The 24,407-nt window shown below is 40.1% G+C and overlaps 1 protein-coding gene across 1 annotated transcript; it reads left to right on the top strand.

Moving 5' to 3' along the window:
• The first annotated feature begins 13,519 nt into the window (after positions 1–13,519).
• On the top strand, positions 13,520–18,579 carry LOC309491700 (uncharacterized protein). The gene is made up of 2 exons (XM_082190740.1): positions 13,520–15,073; positions 18,355–18,579. The coding sequence occupies exons 1-2, from the start codon at positions 13,946–13,948 to the stop codon at positions 18,355–18,357; spliced, it is 1,131 nt and encodes a 376-aa protein (XP_082046866.1). The 5' UTR covers positions 13,520–13,945; the 3' UTR covers positions 18,358–18,579.
• The last annotated feature ends 5,828 nt before the right edge of the window (positions 18,580–24,407 follow it).

Genomic DNA, 24,407 nt, shown 5'->3' with positions numbered 1-24,407 from the left:
GCTAACCAGCAGGCTAAATTGCTGGGACTAATGGAGGAAGTAAGAGAGCTGAAACTAGCGATCAAGGAGAAGGATAAACGAATTGGTGATCTTGAGCGACGCGTCGATGATTTGGAACAATATTCTCGGATGGATGATTTAATCATAAGTGGACTTACAACAAGACATCAAACTTTTGCCGGTGTTGTAACCGGAGAGAAAGGAGAGGATGCCAAACCGAGCGAACAATACTCGCTGGAAAGAGAGGTTGTCCAGTTCTTTCAAAGTAAAAATATGGAAAATACAAACCAACGCGATCTCAACCTGTCATAAACTTCCCACAAAGGACAGGAAAGCCAAGCCGGTAATTGTCATACGTTTCGCCAACAGAAAAGCCAAAACAGAATTACTGAGACAAGGAAGGAAGCTGCGTGGGTCAGATGTGTACCTGAACGAACACCTAACGAAAAAAAACGCCGATATAGCAAGGCAGGCACGGATCCTAAAAAAACTGAACAAAATATAAGCTACCTGGACAAGGAATTGCAAGGTATGGATTAAGTTGAATGGATCACCCGAGGAAGCAAGCAACATTATGGTAAGAGAACTCAGTGAATTAGGTAAATATAAATAACGATCACTGCTGGATATGCTGATGAATGGGACATACAGTCAAGGGATACGTACACCTGAACAAAATATATCAAACCTTTGAACTTTGTATGGATCATGAAAGACTAGAACTGAGAACATTTAACTATACTGAGCATAAACTACAAGAAATGGAGAATGAAATTGATCCTGAGAATAACTTTTTCCAAAATCTACAAATAAATTGTGAATACTACACTGATGAACAATTCAATGTAAAGGTAAAAATGGATGGAGCAGTATCCATAATACACTTTAATAGTAGGAGCCTAAATTCAAACTTCTCAAAAATTAAACGGTGTTTACAACAAATTGAACAAAAAATTACAGTTATAGCAATTTCCGAGACATGGCTCATTGATGATCAAGCTGTGATGTACGAAATGGAAGGATATGAGATGTTCTTTGTGAACAGAAGGAACAAAAAGGGAGGGGGAGTTGCTCTGTACATTGACTCTAGTTATAGGAGCAGAGTTGTGGAAAATATGTCGCTGGTCAAAGACAAAGTTATGGAGTGTGTTACTGTAGAAATCGAGATAGAGAGATCAAAAAATATAATTATAAGTTGTGTGTATAGAACTCCGGGTTCTTCTATTGAAACGTTTACAGAATAATTAATGGCGTTGTATGACAGTATAAACAATAACAAAATGTGCTTTGTTTGTGGAGATTTTAATATAGATCTATTGAACCCACTCAACCAGAATACAACAACAGAATTTATTAATGCAATGTATAGTATGAGCTTATACCCCTCCATTATATGTCCAAGTAGAATCACGACACATAGTGCAACTTTAATAGACAACATATTTACTAATGTTATTGATAAAAAAATAACAAGTGGACTTCTAATTAATGACTTAAGTGACCATCTGCCAGTTTTTGCAATCATTCCATGCTGTAAGGGGACCAATAAAGACATACAAGTTAAATTAACAAGACATAAATCTAAGCGTGCAATTAACTATTTTAAAGAAGATCTTATAAAACAAGACTGGAAGGAAGTTTACGTTGAAGATGTAGATGAAGCCTATGACAAATTTATATCAATACTAACAACTTTTTATGACAAAAACTGTCCTTTAAAGAAATTGGGGAAACAGAAATTTGCTGAAAAACCGTGGTTAACAAAGGGAATCCAAAAATCATGTAAACGGAAAAACACATTATATAAGATTTTTATTAAAAAAAGAACTAAAGAAGCAGAGCAAGAATATAAGGTGTATAAAAATAAACTGACTAATATTATTAGAAACAGTAAGAGAGAGTACTATAGTAGATCATTGGATTATAACAGAAATAACATAACAAAAACATGGAAAATATTAAATGACATAGTAAGAAATAACGTTGGAAGGACAGGATGCCCATCCTATTTTATGACAAAGAATAATATAATTATAAGTGATAAGGAACAAATTGCTAATGAATTTAATGATTTTTTTGTCAATGTTGGCCCCAGTCTGGCTGGGGAGATTGTAGGAACTGGTAGTAAAAGTAGAACGGAAAGAGTAATGGGTAATGTAAATAAGCAATCGATGTTTATACGAGGAACAGATGGAAAAGAAATAATTGATATTGTTAAATCGTTTAAAAATAAGAAGTCAACAGACTGGAATGATATGGATATGTCTGTGGTAAAACATATTATTGAGTGTATTGAGAAACCCCTGGTACATATATGTAACTTGTCTCTTCAAAAAGGTTTATTTCCTAAAAAAATGAAAATTGCTAAAGTTATTCCCATATATAAAACTGGAGATAGACATACATTTTCGAATTATAGGCCAGTTTCTTTGCTTTCACAGTTTTCAAAAATATTGGAAAAATTATTTTATATAAGGTTAAATGATTTTGTTATAAAAAACAATATATTAAGTAATCAGCAATATGGGTTTAGAAGTAAAAGAACAACCTCACATGCATTAATAGAATTTGTGGAAAAAATATCTGACGCAATGGAAAATAAACAATACACAGTTGGGGTTTTCTTAGATCTTAAAAAAGCATTCGACACTGTTGACCATGACATCTTACTACAGAAATTGAAAAGATATGGAGTAAGAGGGGTAGCTCACTCTTGGATAAGTAATTACTTAGAGGAAAGGCATCAATATGTCCAAATAGATAATTGTATGTCACAATTGGAACATGTAATATGTGGGGTTCCTCAAGGCTCAGTGCTGGGCCCATTGCTTTTTCTGTTATACATTAACGATATATGTGAGGTTTCCAAAGTATTAAAACTGATATTATTTGCGGATGATACAAACTTGTTTTGCTCTGGTGACAATCTGAAACAACTTTTGGATACAATGGAAAAAGAAATGGCACTGCTAAAAAATTGGTTTGATTTGAATAAATTAACATTAAATATAAGTAAAACAAAATTTATTGTATTTGGTAATCGATTATCGAATACAATAAGTAAATTAATGATTAATGAAGTTGAAATAGAAAGGGTGTCAGCTATTAAATTTCTTGGAGTGATTATAGACAATAACTTAAACTGGAAGCCCCATATATCTTATATTAAGAACAAGATTTCAAAGTCAATTGCAATATTATATAAAGTAAAAGATTTTTTAAATGAAAAATCATTATATACTTTGTACTGTTCCTTTGTGCTTCCATACATTACCTACTGTGTGGAAGTATGGGGAAATACATATAAAACAAACACCAATTCAATATTTATGCTTCAAAAGAGAGCCATACGAATAGTAAAGAAAACCACCTACAGGGAGCCAACAAACTCCCTTTTTATTGCATTAAAGGCTCTAAAGTTTAAAGAATTAGTAGAACTAAAAACATTACAGATCATGTACAAGGTAAAAAAATATCAATTGCCGGAAAGTATCCAAGGGTTGTTTACAGAAAGAGAATGCCAACATTACTTAAGGGGAACTTGTATATTTAAAAAGAACCAAGTGAGGACCAATGCAAAATACCATTGTATTTCTGTTAAAGGTGTAAATCTATGGAACAGCTGTCATGAGGAACTAAAAATATGTGGGACACTTCATAAGTTAAAGAAATTATTTAAAAATAAAGCACTGAAACAATATGAAACCATTTAAAGAATGATAAAAGAACAAACTGCTCTTGTTGTATTTGGAATGTGCAACGGTATTGCATAGGACATAGTAATGTTTGAGTTTTCTGTTTATATTTGTTTGTCAACATTATAATGATGTAAGACAATAATTAGTAAATTAATAATTTAGTAAAATAGATGTTTCAAAAAGGGTAGGCATTATAAGCAACAGCTTCAGCCTACACCTGTTTCAGACTGATGTAAATTTGTTGTTTGTCAGTTTAACTGTGTTGAAATTAAGTTGTTTGTTTGTCTGAAATAAACTAAATAAACTAATTCACGACACTTGTCCCTAGTAGGGCTTTTTGATAAAAAATACAGTTTTACATTATTAAAATAAGAAGAGAGAAAATAATAAAAAATAAAATAAAATAATATATAGATATATATATATATACATACATACACATATATATATATATATATACATATATATATACATATATACATATACACACATACATACAAAGAGGACAAAGTGTAAAGACTAAATATGAGAACAAGATTGTTCCTGAATTAACCACGATTTGGTGTTTTTTTTTAAAGGTGGCTAATGTCGGTATGCATTTCAAATAGTCTGGCAGAGAGTTCCATAATTTTGCCCCTTTTATTGAAAAGGCAGCCTGGGCAAATGATGTTCCGCGAAAATGGATACTACAATTGCCTTTTGACGCTGATCAGGTGATGGATCTGGTACTTTGCTGTCTTGTTATTATTTTACAAAGCAGTAGTGGAGCATCGTCATTTAGACATTTGAAAACCAATTTAACCATATGCAAAGAAATAAAATTAGCAAAACTTAAAATCTTGTATTTATTTTGAATTAGGCAGTGATGGTACCTTATTCTTTTCTTGATTACATTGTTTCGCCACTAAGGGGCTGTTTACACCTTACCCGAAAGTGTTTGTAGTTAGTTACTTTCCACCTCTGTTAAATTATTATGAATATTAAAAATGAAGTTCCTAAATGTAATTTATGGAAGCATTAAGCCATGGAAGGTCATGTGTACTAGTGACTTAACCCTTTGTTTTAATACTGTTTATTTACAGTGTATTTTATTCTGCTTACCTGACTCGTGCAGAACTCCTGTCCATTTTGGCTGTGGTGCCTCCATCAGCGACTGGTCTTTGTATGGAGCCACCGTGAGAGGCCATCATTTTGCTATAGATCTTGTCTCTCATCCCACAAACTTCACTATCAGGTACTTTATTATTTTTTTAATCTACAGATTAAAGAATCTTGCAGTTCAAAAACGCTTCTGCTACGTCATACATGGATGTGCTTTTGTTGGTTTCAACCATGTAAGCATTAAGGTGATAATTTAATTATGATCCAACACTAGCCTTGAGTACCTTACTGCTTTTATAAAACAGTTACTACACAATACATTTATTAAAGCCGAAAAATATGTATCTGTGCAACTTTCATGAAGTAAAATCACTAAAAGCCTTCCTTCCGCTGGAAATAATAGTCCCTGACCACAAACAGCAACAGAAGTTACATACATTATTTCAGCAAAAAACTATCTTTTATGAGTGAGTCAGTCAGTAAAGAAAACTTAAACATTGAAATAGGGCTGGGCGATATGGCTGAAAACTGTATCACAATATAAGGGTTTCATATCGGTCGATATCGATAATTATTGATATTTTTTTATGACCTATTTAAAATAAGGACCAGGAGACAAATATATTACATTGAAACATTTTTTTATTTTAAACTTAACCTTCCTCTGATTATAATCCCCTCAGTTATAAAGGCAGAAATGTCAACACAACCATGGAAAACACTCAAATAATTAATGTAAACATAAGTTTAAAATCACAATGAACACTTCAATTATCTCTTAACATTAAGGTGCAAAATTAAAGAATACGTAAGAAATGCTTAAAGGAGAACTTGGTAACTTTTTTAACTTAATAAAACTGTCTAGAAATCATTTGGATGGTTAAACAACCTGTTCTGGTGATATTGGTGACTTTCCCCGCTCCCCCCAGCGTTCCCAGGCGGAAAACCAACCTTGCAACTTGCGCACTGCCGTCCCGGCAAAGTGAAATTGGAAGTCTCGTGAGAAGCGAGAACTAGAACGAGAACGAGCGCGAAACACAAATTGCTTTACGGCAATTCGACATAAACACACACGCATGTATGATGTATTACCAGATTACTCACCTCGGTAGACATAGCTCCACACGATACAGTTGGCTTGCTCCGATCAAAACAAACGCACATGAGCAGCGGTAGAGAGGGGGAGGAGGCCGCCGCAAGTGAGTTTTTTACGACTGTGTTGTGAAATATACGCCCCCCCACAGCTGTAGGGGGAGCTCGTGGGGAAAACATGCGACAACAAAAGGGAAAATCAGCGAAGAAGTGACTAGAGTTCGCTAGAGTTACAGAGTTCTCCTTTAAAGTGTAATAAAATAGTGCAAAGTGTTAAATATAAACATAGAGAAACCGACAACGGTCTTGCATAATTTGCAGACGACATTGGTCTGACTACTATGGAAGCTTGTTTCCGCCACAGAATAAAACATTTTAAAAGATAATTGCGACTTTTTATCTCACAATTGCGAGTTTACATCTCGCAATTCTGACTTTATTTCTCAGAATTGCGAGATATAAAGTCAGAATTGCGTGAAATAAAGTCGCAATTGCGTGTTATAAAGTCAGAATTGCGAGATATAAAGTCAGAATTGTGTGAAATAAAGTCGCAGTTGCGTGTTATAAAGTCAGAATTGCGAGATATAAAGTCGCAATTGCGTCTTAAGTCAGAATTCTGACTTTTTTTCTCGCAATTGCGACTTTATATCACGCAATTGCGACTTTATATCACGCAATTCTGACTTTATAATACGCAATTGGGAGATATAAAGTCAGAATTGCATGATATAAAGTCGCAATTGCGTGTTATAAAGTCAGACTTGTGAGACATAAACTATACTATTCTGAGGTAAAAAAAAAGAATTGGACTTTATATCTCACAATTGTGAGTTTATATCTCACAATTCTGAGAAAATATGTCAGAATTGCGAGATATAAACTCGCAATTATATGTTATAAAGTCAGAATTGCGTGATATAAAGTCAGAATTGCGTGAAATAAAGTCGCAATTGCGTGTTATAAAGTCAGAATTGCGAGATATAAAGTCAGAATTGCGTGATATAAAGTCGCAATTGCGAGAAAAAAAGTCAGAATTCTGACTTTATAACACGCAATTGCGACTTTATTTCACGCAATTCTGACTTTATATCTCGCAATTCTGACTTTATAACACGCAATTGCGACTTTATTTCACGCAATTCTGACTTTATATCTCGCAATTCTGAGAAATAAAGTCAGAATTGCGAGATGTAAACTCGCAATTGTGAGATAAAAAGTCGCAATTATCTTTTAAAATGTTTTATTATGTGGCGGAAACAAGCTTCCATAGACTACGGTCAGACTTCTGAAATCCACAAAACTGCCATACTGACTTCCTGTTTTATGAACAATCGCTGCGGCACTCACTTTCCACTTATCACTACACGGCGGTTGTTAAGGTCCTTTCACACTGTACGCGATTTTGACGCACGTATAATTCGCCCGATGGTTTTATTTTTTGATCAGCTGTTTGTGTAATGAGTGCTTCCACACCGAACGCAAATGTGCTGCGGCGAATAAACGACTTTTATTTTTTCGCTTCAATGTCTTTTTATTATTATTATTTTTAATTTTTTTACTTTTGCGGCGACAGAAAAGGCTTCAGCCAATCACATACTACAAGGACAACGATTGTGTGGCGTAGCATTGCCAATAGGGTTGGGCATCGTTTTGATTTGAACGATTCTGATTCCGATTCTTCTTTTCGATTTCGGTTCTTTTCGATTCTCGATTCCGATTCTTTGAAGGGTGGAGTCAAAACCTGTCACGGCCTCATTTCACAGAGGAAATTATTTTGATTCAATAATGAGTTTTAGTTTCGGGAGCTGCAGCCCATGTGGGAGAAACTTAGGAATGCCTCTGCACCAGACCAAAAAACTGATTTATATATGCAGACTTTGCACCCTGGTCTGGACTCTCTGTACATGTATAAACTAACTCAATGCATTAAAGCTCACTTTAAACATTCTCTATTCATATGAAAATACCCCTAATCGCATTGGTCCACGTGAGATGATTGACAGCTGTACAGTGAATGAGAGAGCGCTGATATCATAAACTGATGTAAATCAGGAAGAGCAGAGACAGAGCTTGATGTGTTCGCTGTTTGAGCTCTTCAGATCGCATAATGCAGTGGAAAATGAATAGAAATGTTTTTCTGTATGACGAAATATTTTACAAACATGTGGTGATAAATCATTATTTCTCCAAATATGCGCACCATTGGACTATATTGCATGTATGTGAACACAAATAAACCGGAGAAGACGTGAATGACTGCTTTATGATAAAAACGTTACAGATTAATTATTTTGCACTCCTGGCAACGTTACTAATGTTGGTCGCGCAGGGTTGCCCGAGGAGGACGAGACTGTGGCGTGACAAGGATTAGAGTCCGGGCAGGAACAGAATTGAAGTATTATTGGTTACGCCCGGACCTACCATTTGCTGGGAATTGCCCGGGGGAGGAAGAAACGTTACTGTCTTCATAAGTTGATTTATTTAGTTGTATATTTACGATATTTGATTACATTTTGCTTTCCTTATCTTTATTTACTATATATGATTTGTTTGATTTGTTTTTGATTTATTTAAGGTTATATGTTGAATGTAAAGTTAAATTGTTTCCCCTCTTAATTTGTAATGGGCCCATCCTTTCCTTTATAAGCTGTTGCTTTGTTCATTTGAGCAGGTCAGTTTTAGTTTGTTTCGTTGGTTTTTGTCTAACTGTTTTTGAGCTCATTTTCTGTCTGTTTGTTTTATTTTTTATTGTAAGAAATTTATGAGTTTGTAAAATTAAATTTTTTTCTTGGGTTCAAATAAAGACCCTTTTTTTTTTTTTTTATATATACATTATAGTTATCCTTTTTACCCGCTTAGAAAAGCGCCACGTTTTATTTTGTGTAGCGGCTTGTCAATAGAGGGCGCTGGGGCGCCGCCCCCATCAAAATTCCAGAAATATACATGTATACAAAAATGATATAAAAATGAAATAAAAATAAAAAATAAAATAGTTTACTCATACAATGTAAGTAGTAAGAGCCTCAGCATTTAATCAAAACGGGCTTTAACCGGTTAAATATTTTCTTTATTATGTTTTTCAATAAGTTTCATGCGGTTTCATGTGAGAGGGACGCCGGACAAATGGATGTCTATGGAGTCTTTAAATTTTTGGGCAGCATGTGACCTGAAGCTGGTCTCTAATTGGTTTCTTAAAGATTCTCCTCCGGACGCAGGTCGCTGCGTCCCTGGCGAATCAGAATTGGATACATGTTATTTTATCCAATCTGATTGGTTCTCGTCACCTGCCATTCAACTCAACGCTCTTTGCCACTACTGCGAGTGCAAGTGCGCGGGCGACACCGTCACTCCGACTACGTCAAAACATCGCTAGGCTGATCATTTTCGTAGAGAGAATGGCAGAAGTTAAACCAAATTCTGTCATTGATTTACAAATAAAAACCTTTCACAAGTCCTTTAAGAAATAAAGGATGTCCGACCGGACCAACCCGATTTACAGGCCAGTGACAGGACGAAGCTAACGCTACACCCGGAGCTTCACCCGCGCTTGTTATGAGAAACGGAGGTGGCTTTATTTGCTTATTTGTTAACTTATGCTGTTCAATTCATTGCATTTTAATGTTCATGTCATGTATTTGTACTCAATATATAATCTAACTGTACATATCTGTTCTGTTACAGTTAGTAACTGAAGTGTAGATCACATTTGTACTAATTATATGAAAAAAAGATGATTGAAATAAATGATAAACTCTAAAATTTCAACTTTTATCCTTTTCAGGTTTGATTCTAATCATAATGTAACATTATTTGAAAAAAACTAAATTTCAGTACAAAAAAACAAACATTTTTATTGTTAGAATTGTGATTTCATAATATTTAGATATGAATCCAACTGGAAAATCTTGTGAAAAGATATCTTTCAGTTAGTCAAATAGCATATTGTGGAGCTCTATAGCCATCTAGTAGCTAAAATGATAATTTTTTACTTTTAAAACTACATTTTACAAAATATGGGCAAAAAGTTTACACTAAACCATGTAAAATTATCCATGTTATCCCCATGAATGAAAGTTAGAAATATGGGTCTTTTATAAAGTGAATTTTACATAAAATGCTGTTTTGTGTAAAAAGCCTATTTAAATAAATATTTATTTATTTAAAGAAATTTTAAATATATCATAAATCTTCCAAAAACTGCACAAATGTTGAGTAAAAACATTAATAAACAGTGTAAAATTACATTTGCAAAAAAAAAAAAACTATTATTCTGTTACAAAATTAAATGTTATTGTCTGGGGACCCCAAAGATAACTAGTGTCGTCCCAAATGAAGATAATCAGAGGGTTAAATACCCTGAATGCATTGAAAAGCCTTTTCAACCTCATAGTACCATTATTTCTGTGACACAATAGTTCAAATGATCATAGTACTGGGATAAAAGTACAAAGTTCAAATATAAACACTGATGTCTACGATAGCGATCAAAATAGAGTAAATCAGCATATCAGCATATAGAGTAACGCATTTATCGATTACATTGTTTCGCCACTAAGGGGCTGTTTACACCTTACCCGAAAGTGTTTGTAGTTAGTTACTTTCCACCTCTGTTAAATTATTATGAATATTAAAAATGAAGTTCCTAAATGTAATTTATGGAAGCATTAAGCCATGGAAGGTCATGTGTACTAGTGACTTAACCCTTTGTTTTAATACTGTTTATTTACAGTGTATTTTATTCTGCTTACCTGACTCGTGCAGAACTCCTGTCCATTTTGGCTGTGGTGCCTCCATCAGCGACTGGTCTTTGTATGGAGCCACCGTGAGAGGCCATCATTTTGCTATAGATCTTGTCTCTCATCCCACAAACTTCACTATCAGGTACTTTATTATTTTTTTAATCTACAGATTAAAGAATCTTGCAGTTCAAAAACGCTTCTGCTACGTCATACATGGATGTGCTTTTGTTGGTTTCAACCATGTAAGCATTAAGGTGATAATTTAATTATGATCCAACACTAGCCTTGAGTACCTTACTGCTTTTATAAAACAGTTACTACACAATACATTTATTAAAGCCGAAAAATATGTATCTGTGCAACTTTCATGAAGTAAAATCACTAAAAGCCTTCCTTCCGCTGGAAATAATAGTCCCTGACCACAAACAGCAACAGAAGTTACATACATTATTTCAGCAAAAAACTATCTTTTATGAGTGAGTCAGTCAGTAAAGAAAACTTAAACATTGAAATAGGGCTGGGCGATATGGCTGAAAACTGTATCACAATATAAGGGTTTCATATCGGTCGATATCGATAATTATTGATATTTTTTTATGACCTATTTAAAATAAGGACCAGGAGACAAATATATTACATTGAAACATTTTTTTATTTTAAACTTAACCTTCCTCTGATTATAATCCCCTCAGTTATAAAGGCAGAAATGTCAACACAACCATGGAAAACACTCAAATAATTAATGTAAACATAAGTTTAAAATCACAATGAACACTTAATTATCTCTTAACATTAAGGTGCAAAATTAAAGAATGCCCGTAAGAAATGCTTAAAGTGTAATAAAATAGTGCAAAGTGTTAAATATAAACATAGAGAAACCGACAACGGTCTTGCATAATTTGCAGACGACATTGGTCTGACTACTATGGAAGTGTTACGAACCGCTCTGAAACACGAGGGTAGAGGATCAATTGCGACTTTATATCACGCAATTCTGACTTTATAATACGCAATTGGGAGATATAAAGTCAGAATTGCATGATATAAAGTCGCAATTGCGTGTTATAAAGTCAGACTTGTGAGACATAAACTATACTATTCTGAGGTAAAAAAAAAAAAAAATCTTTTTCCCCCTTAGAATTGGACTTTATATCTCACAATTGTGAGTTTATATCTCACAATTCTGAGAAAATATGTCAGAATTGCGAGATATAAACTCGCAATTATATGTTATACAGTCAGAAATGCGTGATATAAAGTCGCAATTGCGAGGAAAAAAGTCAGAATTCTGACTTTATAACACGCAATTGCGACTTTATTTCACGCAATTCTGACTTTATATCTCGCAATTCTGACTTTATCACACGCAATTGCGACTTTATTTCACGCAATTCTGACTTTATATCTCGCAATTCTGACTTTATAACACGCAATTCTGAGAAAATATATCAGAATTGCGAGATATAAACTCGTAATTATGTGTTATAAAGTCAGAATTGCGTGATATAAAGTCGCAATTGCGAGGAAAAAAGTCAGAATTCTGACTTTATAACACGCAATTGCGACTTTATATCACGCAATTCTGACTTTATATCTCGCAATTCTGACTTTATAACACGCAATTGCGACTTTATTTCACGCAATTCTGACTTTATATCTTGCAATTCTGAGAAATAGTCAGAATTGCGAGATGTAAACTCGCAATTGTGAGATAAAAAGTCGCAATTATCTTTTAAAATGTTTTATTATGTGGCGGAAACAAGCTTCCATAGACTACGGTCAGACTTCTGAAATCCAAAAAACTGCCATACTGACTTCCTGTTTTATGAACAATCGCTGCGGCACCAGAGAATGTCTAATAGGAAGAGAATTGGCACTCTCTGCTTACTTCCGGTTTCTGGACTGGCTGCAGTAACACGTCTCTGTCCATGCGGGGGCGCTCACAGGACGAGTGCAGAATGAATGGAGGTCTATGGCGCTATACCCATCAAAATCCACTTTTCTCAGGATATCATTTTTTGTCTAGTAATTTGAATGTTGTATTCGAAAGGAGATGCAAAGAAATTACACATTGCTGGGTATTAGATTTTTTAGAGTCACTTATTTGCTTTAAAAAGTCTTTTAAAGTGTCAATGACGTCATACACAGTGATAGTGCTTTACGGCAATCCTTCAGTCGCGTTGGTGCTTTCGCGCTCTGCACTTTCTTTTCTCTCGAGGCATCGACAACACAGCTGACACAGGTAAACACACAACACAGCTGACACAGGTAAACACACAACACAGCTGACACAGGTAAACACACAACACAGCTGACACAGGGAAATACACAACACAGCTGACACAGGTAAACACACAACACAGCTGACACAGGGAAATACACAACACAGCTGGCACAGGTAAACACACAACACAGCTGACACAGGTAAACACACAACACAGCTGACACAGGGAAATACACAACACAGCTGACACAGGTAAACACACAACACAGCTGACACAGGTAAACACACAACACAGCTGACACAGGTAAACACACAACACAGCCGACACAGGTAAACACACAACACAGCTGACACAGGGAAATACACAACACAGCTGACACAGGGAAATACACAACACAGCTGACACAGGTAAACACACAACACAGCTGACACAGGGAAATACACAACACAGCTGACACAGGTAAACACACAACACAGCCGACACAGGTAAACACACAACACAGCTGACACAGGGAAATACACAACACAGCTGACACAGGGAAATACACAACACAGCTGACACAGGTAAACACACAACACAGCTGACACAGGTAAACACACAACACAGCTGACACAGGTAAACACACAACACAGCTGACACAGGGAAATACACAACACAGCTGTGGCGAGGGGGGCGTGGTTTTGCGAAGTCTGTAGCGGGAGAGAGAGGACGGAGCAGAGCGGTGAGTAAGTAGGTCAAGTGCAGATGATAAACACCTGTGTCTGATTGCAGTAATTGGCGTGGAGAGACCGGATATAAGCCGGCGAGAATGAGAGAGAGAGAGAGAGAGAGCTAGACTGGGACCTCGTGCTGCCTACCCCTTTGCAAGAAACAACTTGAGAAACTGGACTGTTTATTTTTGTTTTGTGCTGTGCTTGCGTGCACGGTGAAGGCGCTCTGTGCGCAACCTTTTATTTACTTTTGAGAAACTTGCTAATAAAAACGAGTGTCCCAGTATTCGCCGACCCCTGTCTTCTTCCTTCCCTCACCTACAACACTGAACTTCATCACACTGGTGCCGAAACCCGGGAGGAAGAAGATCGCCGCCGCCATGCAGACCCCGCCAGCCACGCCGTTTGCGGACATCATAACATCGCTCGCCGGTCTTCATCAGGAACAACATCAGCAACTGCTGGCGATAAAGGAGGAGCAGGACCAGAGGTTTGAAGTGCTCCTCCGAGGCCAGCAGGAAGACCGCGAGCTGTTCCAGAGCTGGATAGACCGGGAGGTTCGGGCCACCCCCCCTGTTAAAGAAACATCAACGCCGCTGCCTCTCAACAAAATGGGTCCCCAAGATGACCCAGAGGCGTTCATCGATCTCTTTGAGAGGTCTGCGGAGGACCGGGGGTGGCCCACCGAGGACTGGCCAATGCGGCTCATTCCCCTGCTTTCCGGAGAAGCACAAGTAGCCGCCCACCAACTGCCAGTCCAGAACCTCCTGGTCTATAAGGACCTTAAGCGTGCAATACTCCAGCGGGTCGGCCGGACCCCCGAACAACATCGCCAGAGGTTCAGAACGCTGAGCCTCGAAGAGTCCGGTCGGCCCTTCATCATGGCACAACAGCTCCGGGACTCCTGCCGCAAATGGCTGATGGCCGACGAAAGCGACGTCGAGGACATCATCGACCGAGTGGTACTGGAGCAGTTCGTGGCGCGGCTTCCGAGGAAGACCGCGCAGTGGGTCCAGTGCCACCGCCCGACGTCGCTGGACCAGGCCATCCAGCTGGCGGAAGATCAGATGGTGGCGTGCCCTGGGGTCGGCGAACCCCTACCATCCGCTTCTCTCTCTCTCTCTCTCTCTTCCCCCTCTCTCTCATGTCCCCCTCCTAAACCTGTCCCTCCTCCCAGGTCTCGTGTGGGGCTTACGCCCAGACCAGCGCCCAGATGGAGAACGGGGACCCCCGCAGAGCCGTTACCAGTGCCCCGAGTCCCTCCCAGAGGAGGAAGCTCATCTAGCGGTCTCTTTACTTCACCGGTTGCTTCCCCGCTCTCTCCACGCCAATCTCTTGACCCGCTTCCTGCCACCAGGGCGGCGGGGAAGTCTGGGCCGGCTTGTTGGCGTTGCGGGGATCCGGGTCATTTTATCGATCGGTGTCCGGTGATGGAGGTGGGGACACTGATCCGGGTCCCCGATGCGCCACAAGCTGCCCCCGATCAGGCTGGCCTGTACCAGATACCAGTAAGTATCAAGGGGGGTACGTTTTCCGCTTTGGTGGATTCAGGTTGTAACCAAACCTCCATCCATCAAAGTCTGATTCAACCTAAGGCATTGGATAGTAGCCGCATGGTTAAGGTACGGTGTATACACGGGGAGGTGTTGAATTATCCAATAATGCCTGTGGACATTCAATTTAGGGGACAAAAGCATAGAGTAGAGGTGGCGATTAATCCGCACCTCAGGCATCCGCTAATTCTGGGGACCAATTGGCCAGCATTTAATGAATTATTGGGGTATTTATGTGCGGATGCCTCTTGGGCAGAAAGAGATGAGAGGAACGAGGCAGTTGCTCAGGTGGGAGAAGCTGAGTCGGGACCTCTGGGGTCTGCTTCAGGGGAACGGAGCGCTCTGGAAAGAACCATCCTTACGGAGCGCGATGATTTTCCCCTGGAGCAGTCTCAGGATGAAACGCTGAAACATGCTTTTGATCAGGTCCGCTCTATAGACGGCCAGCTACTCCACCCTGACCAACCGCTCTCCTATCCTTACTTTGCAATTTTAAAAGATAAGTTGTATCGGGTGACCCAAGACGCCCAGTCAAAGCAGGATACAACTCAGTTGTTAATACCTAAAAGCCGCCGGGAAATGCTTTTCCAGGCGGCTCATTGTAATCCGATGGCCGGGCATTTAGGACAGACAGCTACACTAAACCGTCTCATGGCCCGATTTTTCTGGCCGGGCATTCACGAGAATGTGCGCAAGTGGTGCGCGTCTTGCCGTGAATGTCAGTTGGTGAATCCACCGGCCAACCCAAAAGCACCATTGTGCCCTCTCCCATTAATGCAGGTCCCCTTCGAGCGAATTGGTATGGACCTCATCGGGCCATTAGAACGGTCGGCACGGGGACACCGCTTTGCTTTAGTTCTGGTGGATTATGCAACGCGGTATCCTGAAGCAGTACCGCTCCGCACTATTTCCGCTAAGAGTGTGGCGAGCGCACTGTTTCAATTAATCTCCCGGGTGGGAATCCCGAAAGAGATTCTCACCGATCAAGGCACGGCGTTTATGTCACGTACGATTCGCGAACTTTACGAATTATTGGGCATTAAATCGATTCGCACCAGCGTCTATCACCCACAAACTGACGGGCTGGTGGAACGATTTAATCGCACGTTAAAAACCATGATTCGGAAGTTCGTACAGGAAGACGCCAAAAATTGGGATAAGTGGTTAGAACCCCTCTTGTTCGCTGTACGGGAGGTCCCGCAAGCCTCCACGGGGTTTTCCCCCTTCGAGCTTCTTTATGGACGTCAGCCCCGCGGGGTGTTAGACGTCCTTAGAGAAACTTGGGAGGACGGACCTTCGAATAGTAAAAACGAAATTCAGTATGTCCTGGATCTGAGAGCAAAACTCCACACTTTGGGGCGGCTATCAATGGAGAATTTTCTACAGGCCCAGGACAAACAAAGTCGGCTGTACAACAGGGGGGCTAGACTTCGTCAATTTGCACCGGGAGATAAAGTACTTGTATTACTCCCTACTTCTAGCTCGAAATTACTCGCAAAGTGGCAAGGACCCTTCGAGGTCACACGGCGAATTGGAGATCTTAACTATGAGGTAGCTCGAACAGATAGGGGCGGAGCACATCAAGTCTATCACCTCAACCTACTTAAAAAATGGTCAGAGGTGGAATCAGTGATCTCGGGCCAGAGGCGAGTCTAAAAACTCAATCTCTCGCTCTGGCCCCTGGTGGAGACCACCTCTCACCCTCCCAGCTCTCTGATGTAAAAAGGTTACAAGCAGAATTTGCTGATGTGTTCTCGCCCCTACCTGGTCGGACGGACCTCATTCAGCACCACGTTGAGACAGAGCCGGGCGTGGTTGTACGCAGCCGGCCGTATCGTTTGCCAGAACACAAAAAAAAAGTAGTTCAGAGCGAATTAGAGGCAATGTTAGACATGGGAGTAATAGAAGAGTCCAACAGTGACTGGGCGAGCCCGATAGTTTTAGTGCCTAAAACCGACGGCTCGGTTCGATTCTGTGTGGACTATCGCAAGGTGAATGCTGTGTCGAAATTCGACGCTTATCCAATGCCAAGGGTTGACGAATTGCTTGATCGGCTAGGGACTGCTCGATTTTATTCGACACTGGACTTAACGAAGGGATATTGGCAGATCCCCTTATCTCCTATGTCCAAAGAAAAAACAGCTTTCACAACGCCGTTCGGATTACACCAATTTGTTACCCTTCCTTTCGGCTTGTTCGGGGCTCCAGCCACCTTTCAGCGTTTGATGGACAGAATTCTCCGGCCGCATGCTGCATATGCCGCTGCCTACTTGGATGATATCATCATCTATAGTGGGGATTGGCAGCGTCATATGCAGCACTTGCGGGCTGTCCTGAAGACGCTGAGAAGGGCGGGGCTCACGGCCAACCCGAAGAAGTGTGCAGTTGGGCGTGTGGAGGTAAGATATCTGGGCTTCCACTTAGGTCATGGACAGGTGCGTCCCCAAATTGATAAGACTGCAGCGGTTGCGACCTGTCCAAGACCAAAGACCAAAAAGGAGGTTAGACAGTTCCTGGGGCTGGCGGGATATTATAGAAGGTTTGTACCTAATTATTCGGACCTCGCCAGCCCGCTGACTGATCTAACTAAAAAGGAAGTACCAGATACGGTCCAGTGGACGGAGCAGTGCCAGCAGGCTTTTACTCAAATAAAGGCTGCTCTATGTGGCGGGCCGCTCTTACATGCTCCTGACTTTTCTCTCCCTTTTATTCTACAGACGGACGCGTCGGACAGAGGGATGGGCGCGGTCCTGTCCCAGGAGGTGGAGGGTGAAGAGCGGCCGGTGCTGTACATCAGTCGGAAGCTCTCTAAGAGAGAGACGATGTACAGCACCATAGAGAAGGAGTGTTTGGCCATCAGATGGGCCGTTCTCACCCTCCGCTACTACCTCCTGGGGCGGGAGTTCACCCTCTGTTCGGACCACGCTCCCCTGCAGTGGCTCCACCGCATGAAGGATACCAACGCGCGGATCACCCGTTGGTATCTAGCTTTACAGCCTTTTAAATTCCAGGTGATCCACAGGCCGGGTGCACAGATGGCTGTGGCCGACTTCCTCTCCAGGAGGAGGGGGGGGGGAGGCTGCAGACCGGATGGCTCCCCGGCCTGAGTCGGGCGGTGGGGGTATGTGGCGAGGGGGGCGTGGTTTTGCGAAGTCTGTAGCGGGAGAGAGAGGACGGAGCAGAGCGGTGAGTAAGTAGGTCAAGTGCAGATGATAAACACCTGTGTCTGATTGCAGTAATTGGCGTGGAGAGACCGGATATAAGCCGGCGAGAATGAGAGAGAGAGAGAGAGAGAGCTAGACTGGGACCTCGTGCTGCCTACCCCTTTGCAAGAAACAACTTGAGAAACTGGACTGTTTATTTTTGTTTTGTGCTGTGCTTGCGTGCACGGTGAAGGCGCTCTGTGCGCAACCTTTTATTTACTTTTGAGAAACTTGCTAATAAAAACGAGTGTCCCAGTATTCGCCGACCCCTGTCTTCTTCCTTCCCTCACCTACAACACTGAACTTCATCACAACAGCTGACACAGGTAAACACACAACACAGCTGACACAGGGAAATACACAACACAGCTGACACAGGTAAACACACAACACAGCTGACACAGGTAAACACACAACACAGCTGACACAGGTAAACACACAACACAGCTGACACAGGTAAACACACGTGCTAGATGAGTTTTTGTTTTGTTTGTTTCTGGTCCTGCTTCGGATGCCACGATGCCATCAAGCGGTATCTCTGGTCATAATCAGTCCTTCACTGACCAATCAGCGTTCATTAGCAGAATGCTAGCGTGTTATGGGCAACAACAACTCAACCTGTAAGAAATCGAAGTACTCGTTCATTCAATTTTCGTCCTATAACCCATGTTGAACTGGCAAAACCTACAATAAAATTTGAGATTTCTCAACGGCAATCGGGTGAAAGAGACACATTTAGCCGTCTAGCCCCATAGACTCCCATTCAGTCTGCACTCGCCCGCGATCACCTCCAGTGGAATTCTAATGGAACTGCAACCAAGATCGATACAATGGGGCTAATAAGAAGTGCCAAGGCTCTCCGTAGACGGGCTCTGGCGGCACTCACTTTCCACTTATCACTACACGGCGGTTGTTAAGGTCCTTTCACACTGGACCTGATTTTGACGCACGTATAATTCGCCCGATGGTTTTATTTTTTGATCAGCTGTTTGTGTAATGAGTGCTTCCACACCGAACGCAAATGTGCTGCGGCGAATAAACGACTTTTATTTTTTCGCTTCAATGTCTTTTTATTATTATTATTTTTTTTATTTTTTTACTTTTGCGGCGAGAGAAAAGGCTTCAGCCAATCACATACTACAAGGACAACGATTGTGTGGTGTAGCATTGCCAATAGGGTTGGGCATCGTTTTGATTTGAACGATTCTGATTCCGATTCTTCTTTTCGATTTCGGTTCTTTTCGATTCTCGATTCCGATTCTTTGAAGGGTTGAGTCAAAACCTGTCACGGCCTCATTTCACAGAGGAAATTATTTTGATTCAATAATGAGTTTTAGTTTCGGGAGCTGCAGCCCATGTGGGAGAAACTTAGGAATGCCTCTGCACCAGACCAAAAAACTGATTTATATATGCAGACTTTGCACCCTGGTCTGGACTCTCTGTACATGTATAAACTAACTCAATGCATTAAAGCTCACTTTAAACATTCTCTATTCATATGAAAATACCCCTAATCGCATTGGTCCACGTGAGATGATTGACAGCTGTACAGTGAATGAGAGAGCGCTGATATCATAAACTGATGTAAATCAGGAAGAGCAGAGACAGAGCTTGATGTGTTCGCTGTTTGAGCTCTTCAGATCGCATAATGCAGTGGAAAATGAATAGAAATGTTTTTCTGTATGACGAAATATTTTACAAACATGTGGTGATAAATCATTATTTCTCCAAATATGCGCACCATTGGACTATATTGCATGTATGTGAACACAAATAAACCGGAGAAGACGTGAATGACTGCTTTATGATAAATTATGAGAGATGATTTCTATTCAAAATAACAAACGTTACAGATTAATTATTTTGCACTCCTGGCAACGTTACTAATGTTGGTCGCGCAGGGTTGCCCGAGGAGGACGAGACTGTGGACCGCGCTGCATGTCAAACACGCTACACTCCTTGTTAATTTTATACACCATGCAGGCGTAGGTGTTTAGTCATATTTGTAGTGCATCCGCCCATGCAAGAAATAAGTTTGTCACATGTGTTGCACTCAAGCGGCAACCTCCCCGTCTCTCTCTTGAAACCAACACGGAAGTGAGTTAAACTGCAATTCATTGACTGGCCGCTTGGGCTGGCTGCAGAAGTGAGTCAAATCTGTATCTCCCCCATGTTAAAATTACCAACTTTACAGCAGAAAAAAACATGTTTACAGCCTGGATCTCTATGTGGCTTTGGTCTATACAGCTAATTTTGCCATTTTCCTATTTATGTGTTGTGATCTGTATAGTGAGAATATAGTTCCCAGTATTTATACGATTAAAAATGGTCTCCGTCTCATATAGCCTTGTTATTTGTACACGCTGTGACTATACAGATCACAACACATAAATAGGAAAATGTTTGCATTATTTTGTCACTTAATGGGATTAGTATGCTACCTTATCCATTTACATCCAGTCTTTGTGCTAAGCTAGGCTAGCGGTGGGTGCGTCAAATAACACTTACAGAACGCACAGAAATGAAAAAGGTATGTATGGACTTATCTAACTCTGGGGGATACTGTGAATAAGCTAAAGTCCCAAAAAGTCGGAGTGTTCCTTTAAGGTTGATTAGCTTATGTTAGCTACTTACATGTTCCAAACAAATTTCAGATTAAATTGCTACATTGTCAAACACACAGCCCCCATCATATATCAATATCACCTACGCCTACATCTTCAGGTGTCGCCGCCATTCCGTCCACTGTGCAGTGTTAACTGAATGACTGAACTCCGTCAGATACTTTGACTCCGTGCTTCCTGTAATGAGAGCTGTCAATCAAGGTACAAGGATGTCCCTGTGGGTGTGATTACGATGAAAGTGACCAATCATAAGAGGGTCAGTACCCTCCTTGGTTTCCGCCCCCAAATTGTCAAAAGTCAGGTAGACTCGAGGGAGCAGAAATCAGCTGAGCGAGCAGAAATCCACTGCGCGAGCAAAACAGCACTCCGCGAGCAGAAGCCCGCTGTACAAGCAGAGTTAACCTATGAGAGTATGCCAGGCGCTCGCTTGCAGCTACCTGTACACCTCTCGGTTGTTGAATTTGTGCGCGAGTACTTTTATCATGCCAGCTGAAGGTTCATTTTTGCGCGTGTGAAATAACATAATGTGCTCGTGAGCATGTCTTACACGCTCATAACTTTTGACATAAAAATAACGCCATAGATCCGCCATGTTTTTTTATTTTGAAAATGTCTTATTTTACCCAGAATGCATTGCAGTGTAGTCCTACTTAAGATAGTCAGAGTCTTAAGTGCTTTGTGCAACGGTCTGATTTAGATGTCTATCTGAAGTCTGACTATCTACTATATCTAAGCCATAGTCAAAGTCTATCTTTGTGAAACCGGCCCCAGATTGTCATGTTTTATCTTTAAGACTATGAGCCAAATTACTGGAGAGAAGAGCAGCACCATCCTAGGAGGGATGAATACCATCTCTTTTCAACAGGTCAGGTCTGCCCCAAAAACTTTTCCAATTGTCTATGAATTCTATATTATTTTGCGGACACCACTTCGACAGCGAGCCATTGAGTGAACACAATCTACTAACTATCTCATCACTCCTGCGAACAGGAAGGGGGCCAGAGCAAATTACAGTGCCTGACATCGTACTGGAAAGTTCACACACCTCTTTAATATTAATTTTGGTGATCTCCGACTGGCGGAGTCAAACATAATTTGTGCCGACGTGAATAATAATCTTAGAGAATTTACGATTAGCATTAGCGAGCAGCACTTTTAAAATGTTGTTAACAGTGTTATGGCTACATTTGTTCGTAGCTTAAATGGTGCCATGATTGAGCACCCTCACATTAGACATGACAGTCCTGGGCTATTTTTGAAAGATGGAGTTCATTTCACACCTAGGGGAAATGATATGTTTTTTAAATACAATAGCTAACTGCCTTAAAGGCCACATCCAAATGCAGTGAACTGCTTACAGTGGGCAGTGTTACTGCTTTTGAATTTTGCCTTAGGGCCATTTTGTTAGGCCTAAATATAGCCCTGACCATCATGGCTAATGTTGAGTTTTTTATGTTAATTTAGAAACACCTGTAGCCATAACACTGTTACCTCTGCTCTTCCTCATCCCTACATTACCCCCCCCCCCCCCCCCCCACCCCCCACGCTCCACATCTGGAGGACGGATACTGCAATCAGCTCCTCTGGCACATCAACAGACAACATGAGTATGGTTACTGACACACAAAAATCAGGGGACGTCACACACCCTACATGAGAGAAAGATGACAAGGTTAAAAAATACTGGTACAATACATTCAGTATGGCCTGTCTTGGTTAAAAGCCCACTCACCACGCCAAGGTGCAGGCCATGAGTGAGAACATATAACACGGGACAAACATACGAGACACTACAAAACGACAGGTACAAGACATGGAAAAAATAGAAAACATACAACACTGGAAAAGCAATATACAATGGTGAAAACTAAGGGATAGGAACAACCTTAAATATTAACATTTTGCCCAGCTGTAATGAAAACAGCAATCAGGCCAAAAAAAAATCACATGACAATCAATATAAATAAAAATGAGATTTAAAGCAATTTTTTTGTAACATAACTTAAAATACTGTATTAATGTATTACTGTAACACTTCAATAACGCAATATATATGATATAAAACAAAACTAACCATGGATGTTAACTTTTTGAAGCTGGCAACTTAACATGAGAGAATACTTTTTTTTAAATATATACATTTTTTGTAAATATGTCATGAACTGATCCTTGAATTCCAGAAACTATCTACATAAATATTGACAAGGGAGGTTGCATATGTATTTCACATAATAAATGGCAAACAGATCAATATCACCTTAGGCCCCGTTCATGCGAACTCTAAGAGATATTGAACAGTCCTTAATGTGACATGGGAAAGCCCACACAAACTATAAGTTTAATCAGCGGTATATGTGTTGGTTAAGGAAGGCACTATGTATAAAGGCTCTATGTATAACTTACAACTGTGTCAATATTGCATGTTACTGTAGCATCGCAGCATGTGATTTGTAAGAGTTGGGCCCCGTTCATGCAGACTCCAACTGAAAATCATCCTGGTATTGGTGGGGTTCGCAGTAAGGTACATCTGACATTGAGGTTAATTTGAGACAACACATGTATGTACGTACTTCTTTTAAAGCAGACATTGAATGTTACTTAGTTCATGCAGGCTCCAAGTAACATTTACAATGTTTTGGAGACTCTGAAATATAGTAGCAGTGATCACTCAAAGAACCAAAGTGTGATTGTTTTCCACTCCGATTTGTGTGTTGAACGCTGCTACCCAAACCATAATCCTCACACACATTCACTGTCAGAGCAATGTCATCATACACAACATCTTGAGCAACAAAGGCCTGTTCAGATGTGTCTTCCATCATCATGACATTGCTCTGATTGACAGCATAGCTGTTGGCACTACTCATATTGTCTACATATGCAACCTCCTCATTACTATTTACAGATGAAATAGGGATGCCACTTACCACCTCATCAATACTTACCAAGCGTGTTATTTTTGGCTGTTGTTCTTTGCCCTTGGAGAAAGAGAAAATGGTTGGCACAGCAGTGTCCTTCAGACATGTCCTTCCCTAATAAAAATTACAGGAAGCATACAAAATATAACATTATTGGTCATATTGGCTGTAAAAGGCTGTTATTCATAACACAGATGTATGCGTTTATGTTTCATTATTCGGTCTAACACTAGTATGAATGTACAGATTACATTTAAAAATTATTATTGCTATTAAACAAATATGTAACTGTTCGCAATAACTGTCACAACGGAATCATTCTGTGTTCCGCTGTCTCGCTTGGAGAATCATTTTTCAAACACGAATTTCACAGAGATAATTTTTTTATTTTATCGTATTTGCATAAAAGGTAAGGCTGCACAATATATCGAAATATCGCAAATGTATATTTTGCGATATGCATACCACCACAGCTTGCAATAACTGGGGTCATGAAAAAAAGACAAAGAGAAAATAACTCGCAAAAATTTTTTTTGTAGCTTTA

Source organism: Leuciscus leuciscus (assembly GCF_965113295.1).
Source record: "Leuciscus leuciscus genome assembly, contig: HAP1_SCAFFOLD_445, whole genome shotgun sequence".
NCBI lineage: Eukaryota > Metazoa > Chordata > Actinopteri > Cypriniformes > Leuciscidae > Leuciscus > Leuciscus leuciscus.
This window is presented reverse-complemented; position numbering and strand designations above follow the sequence as displayed.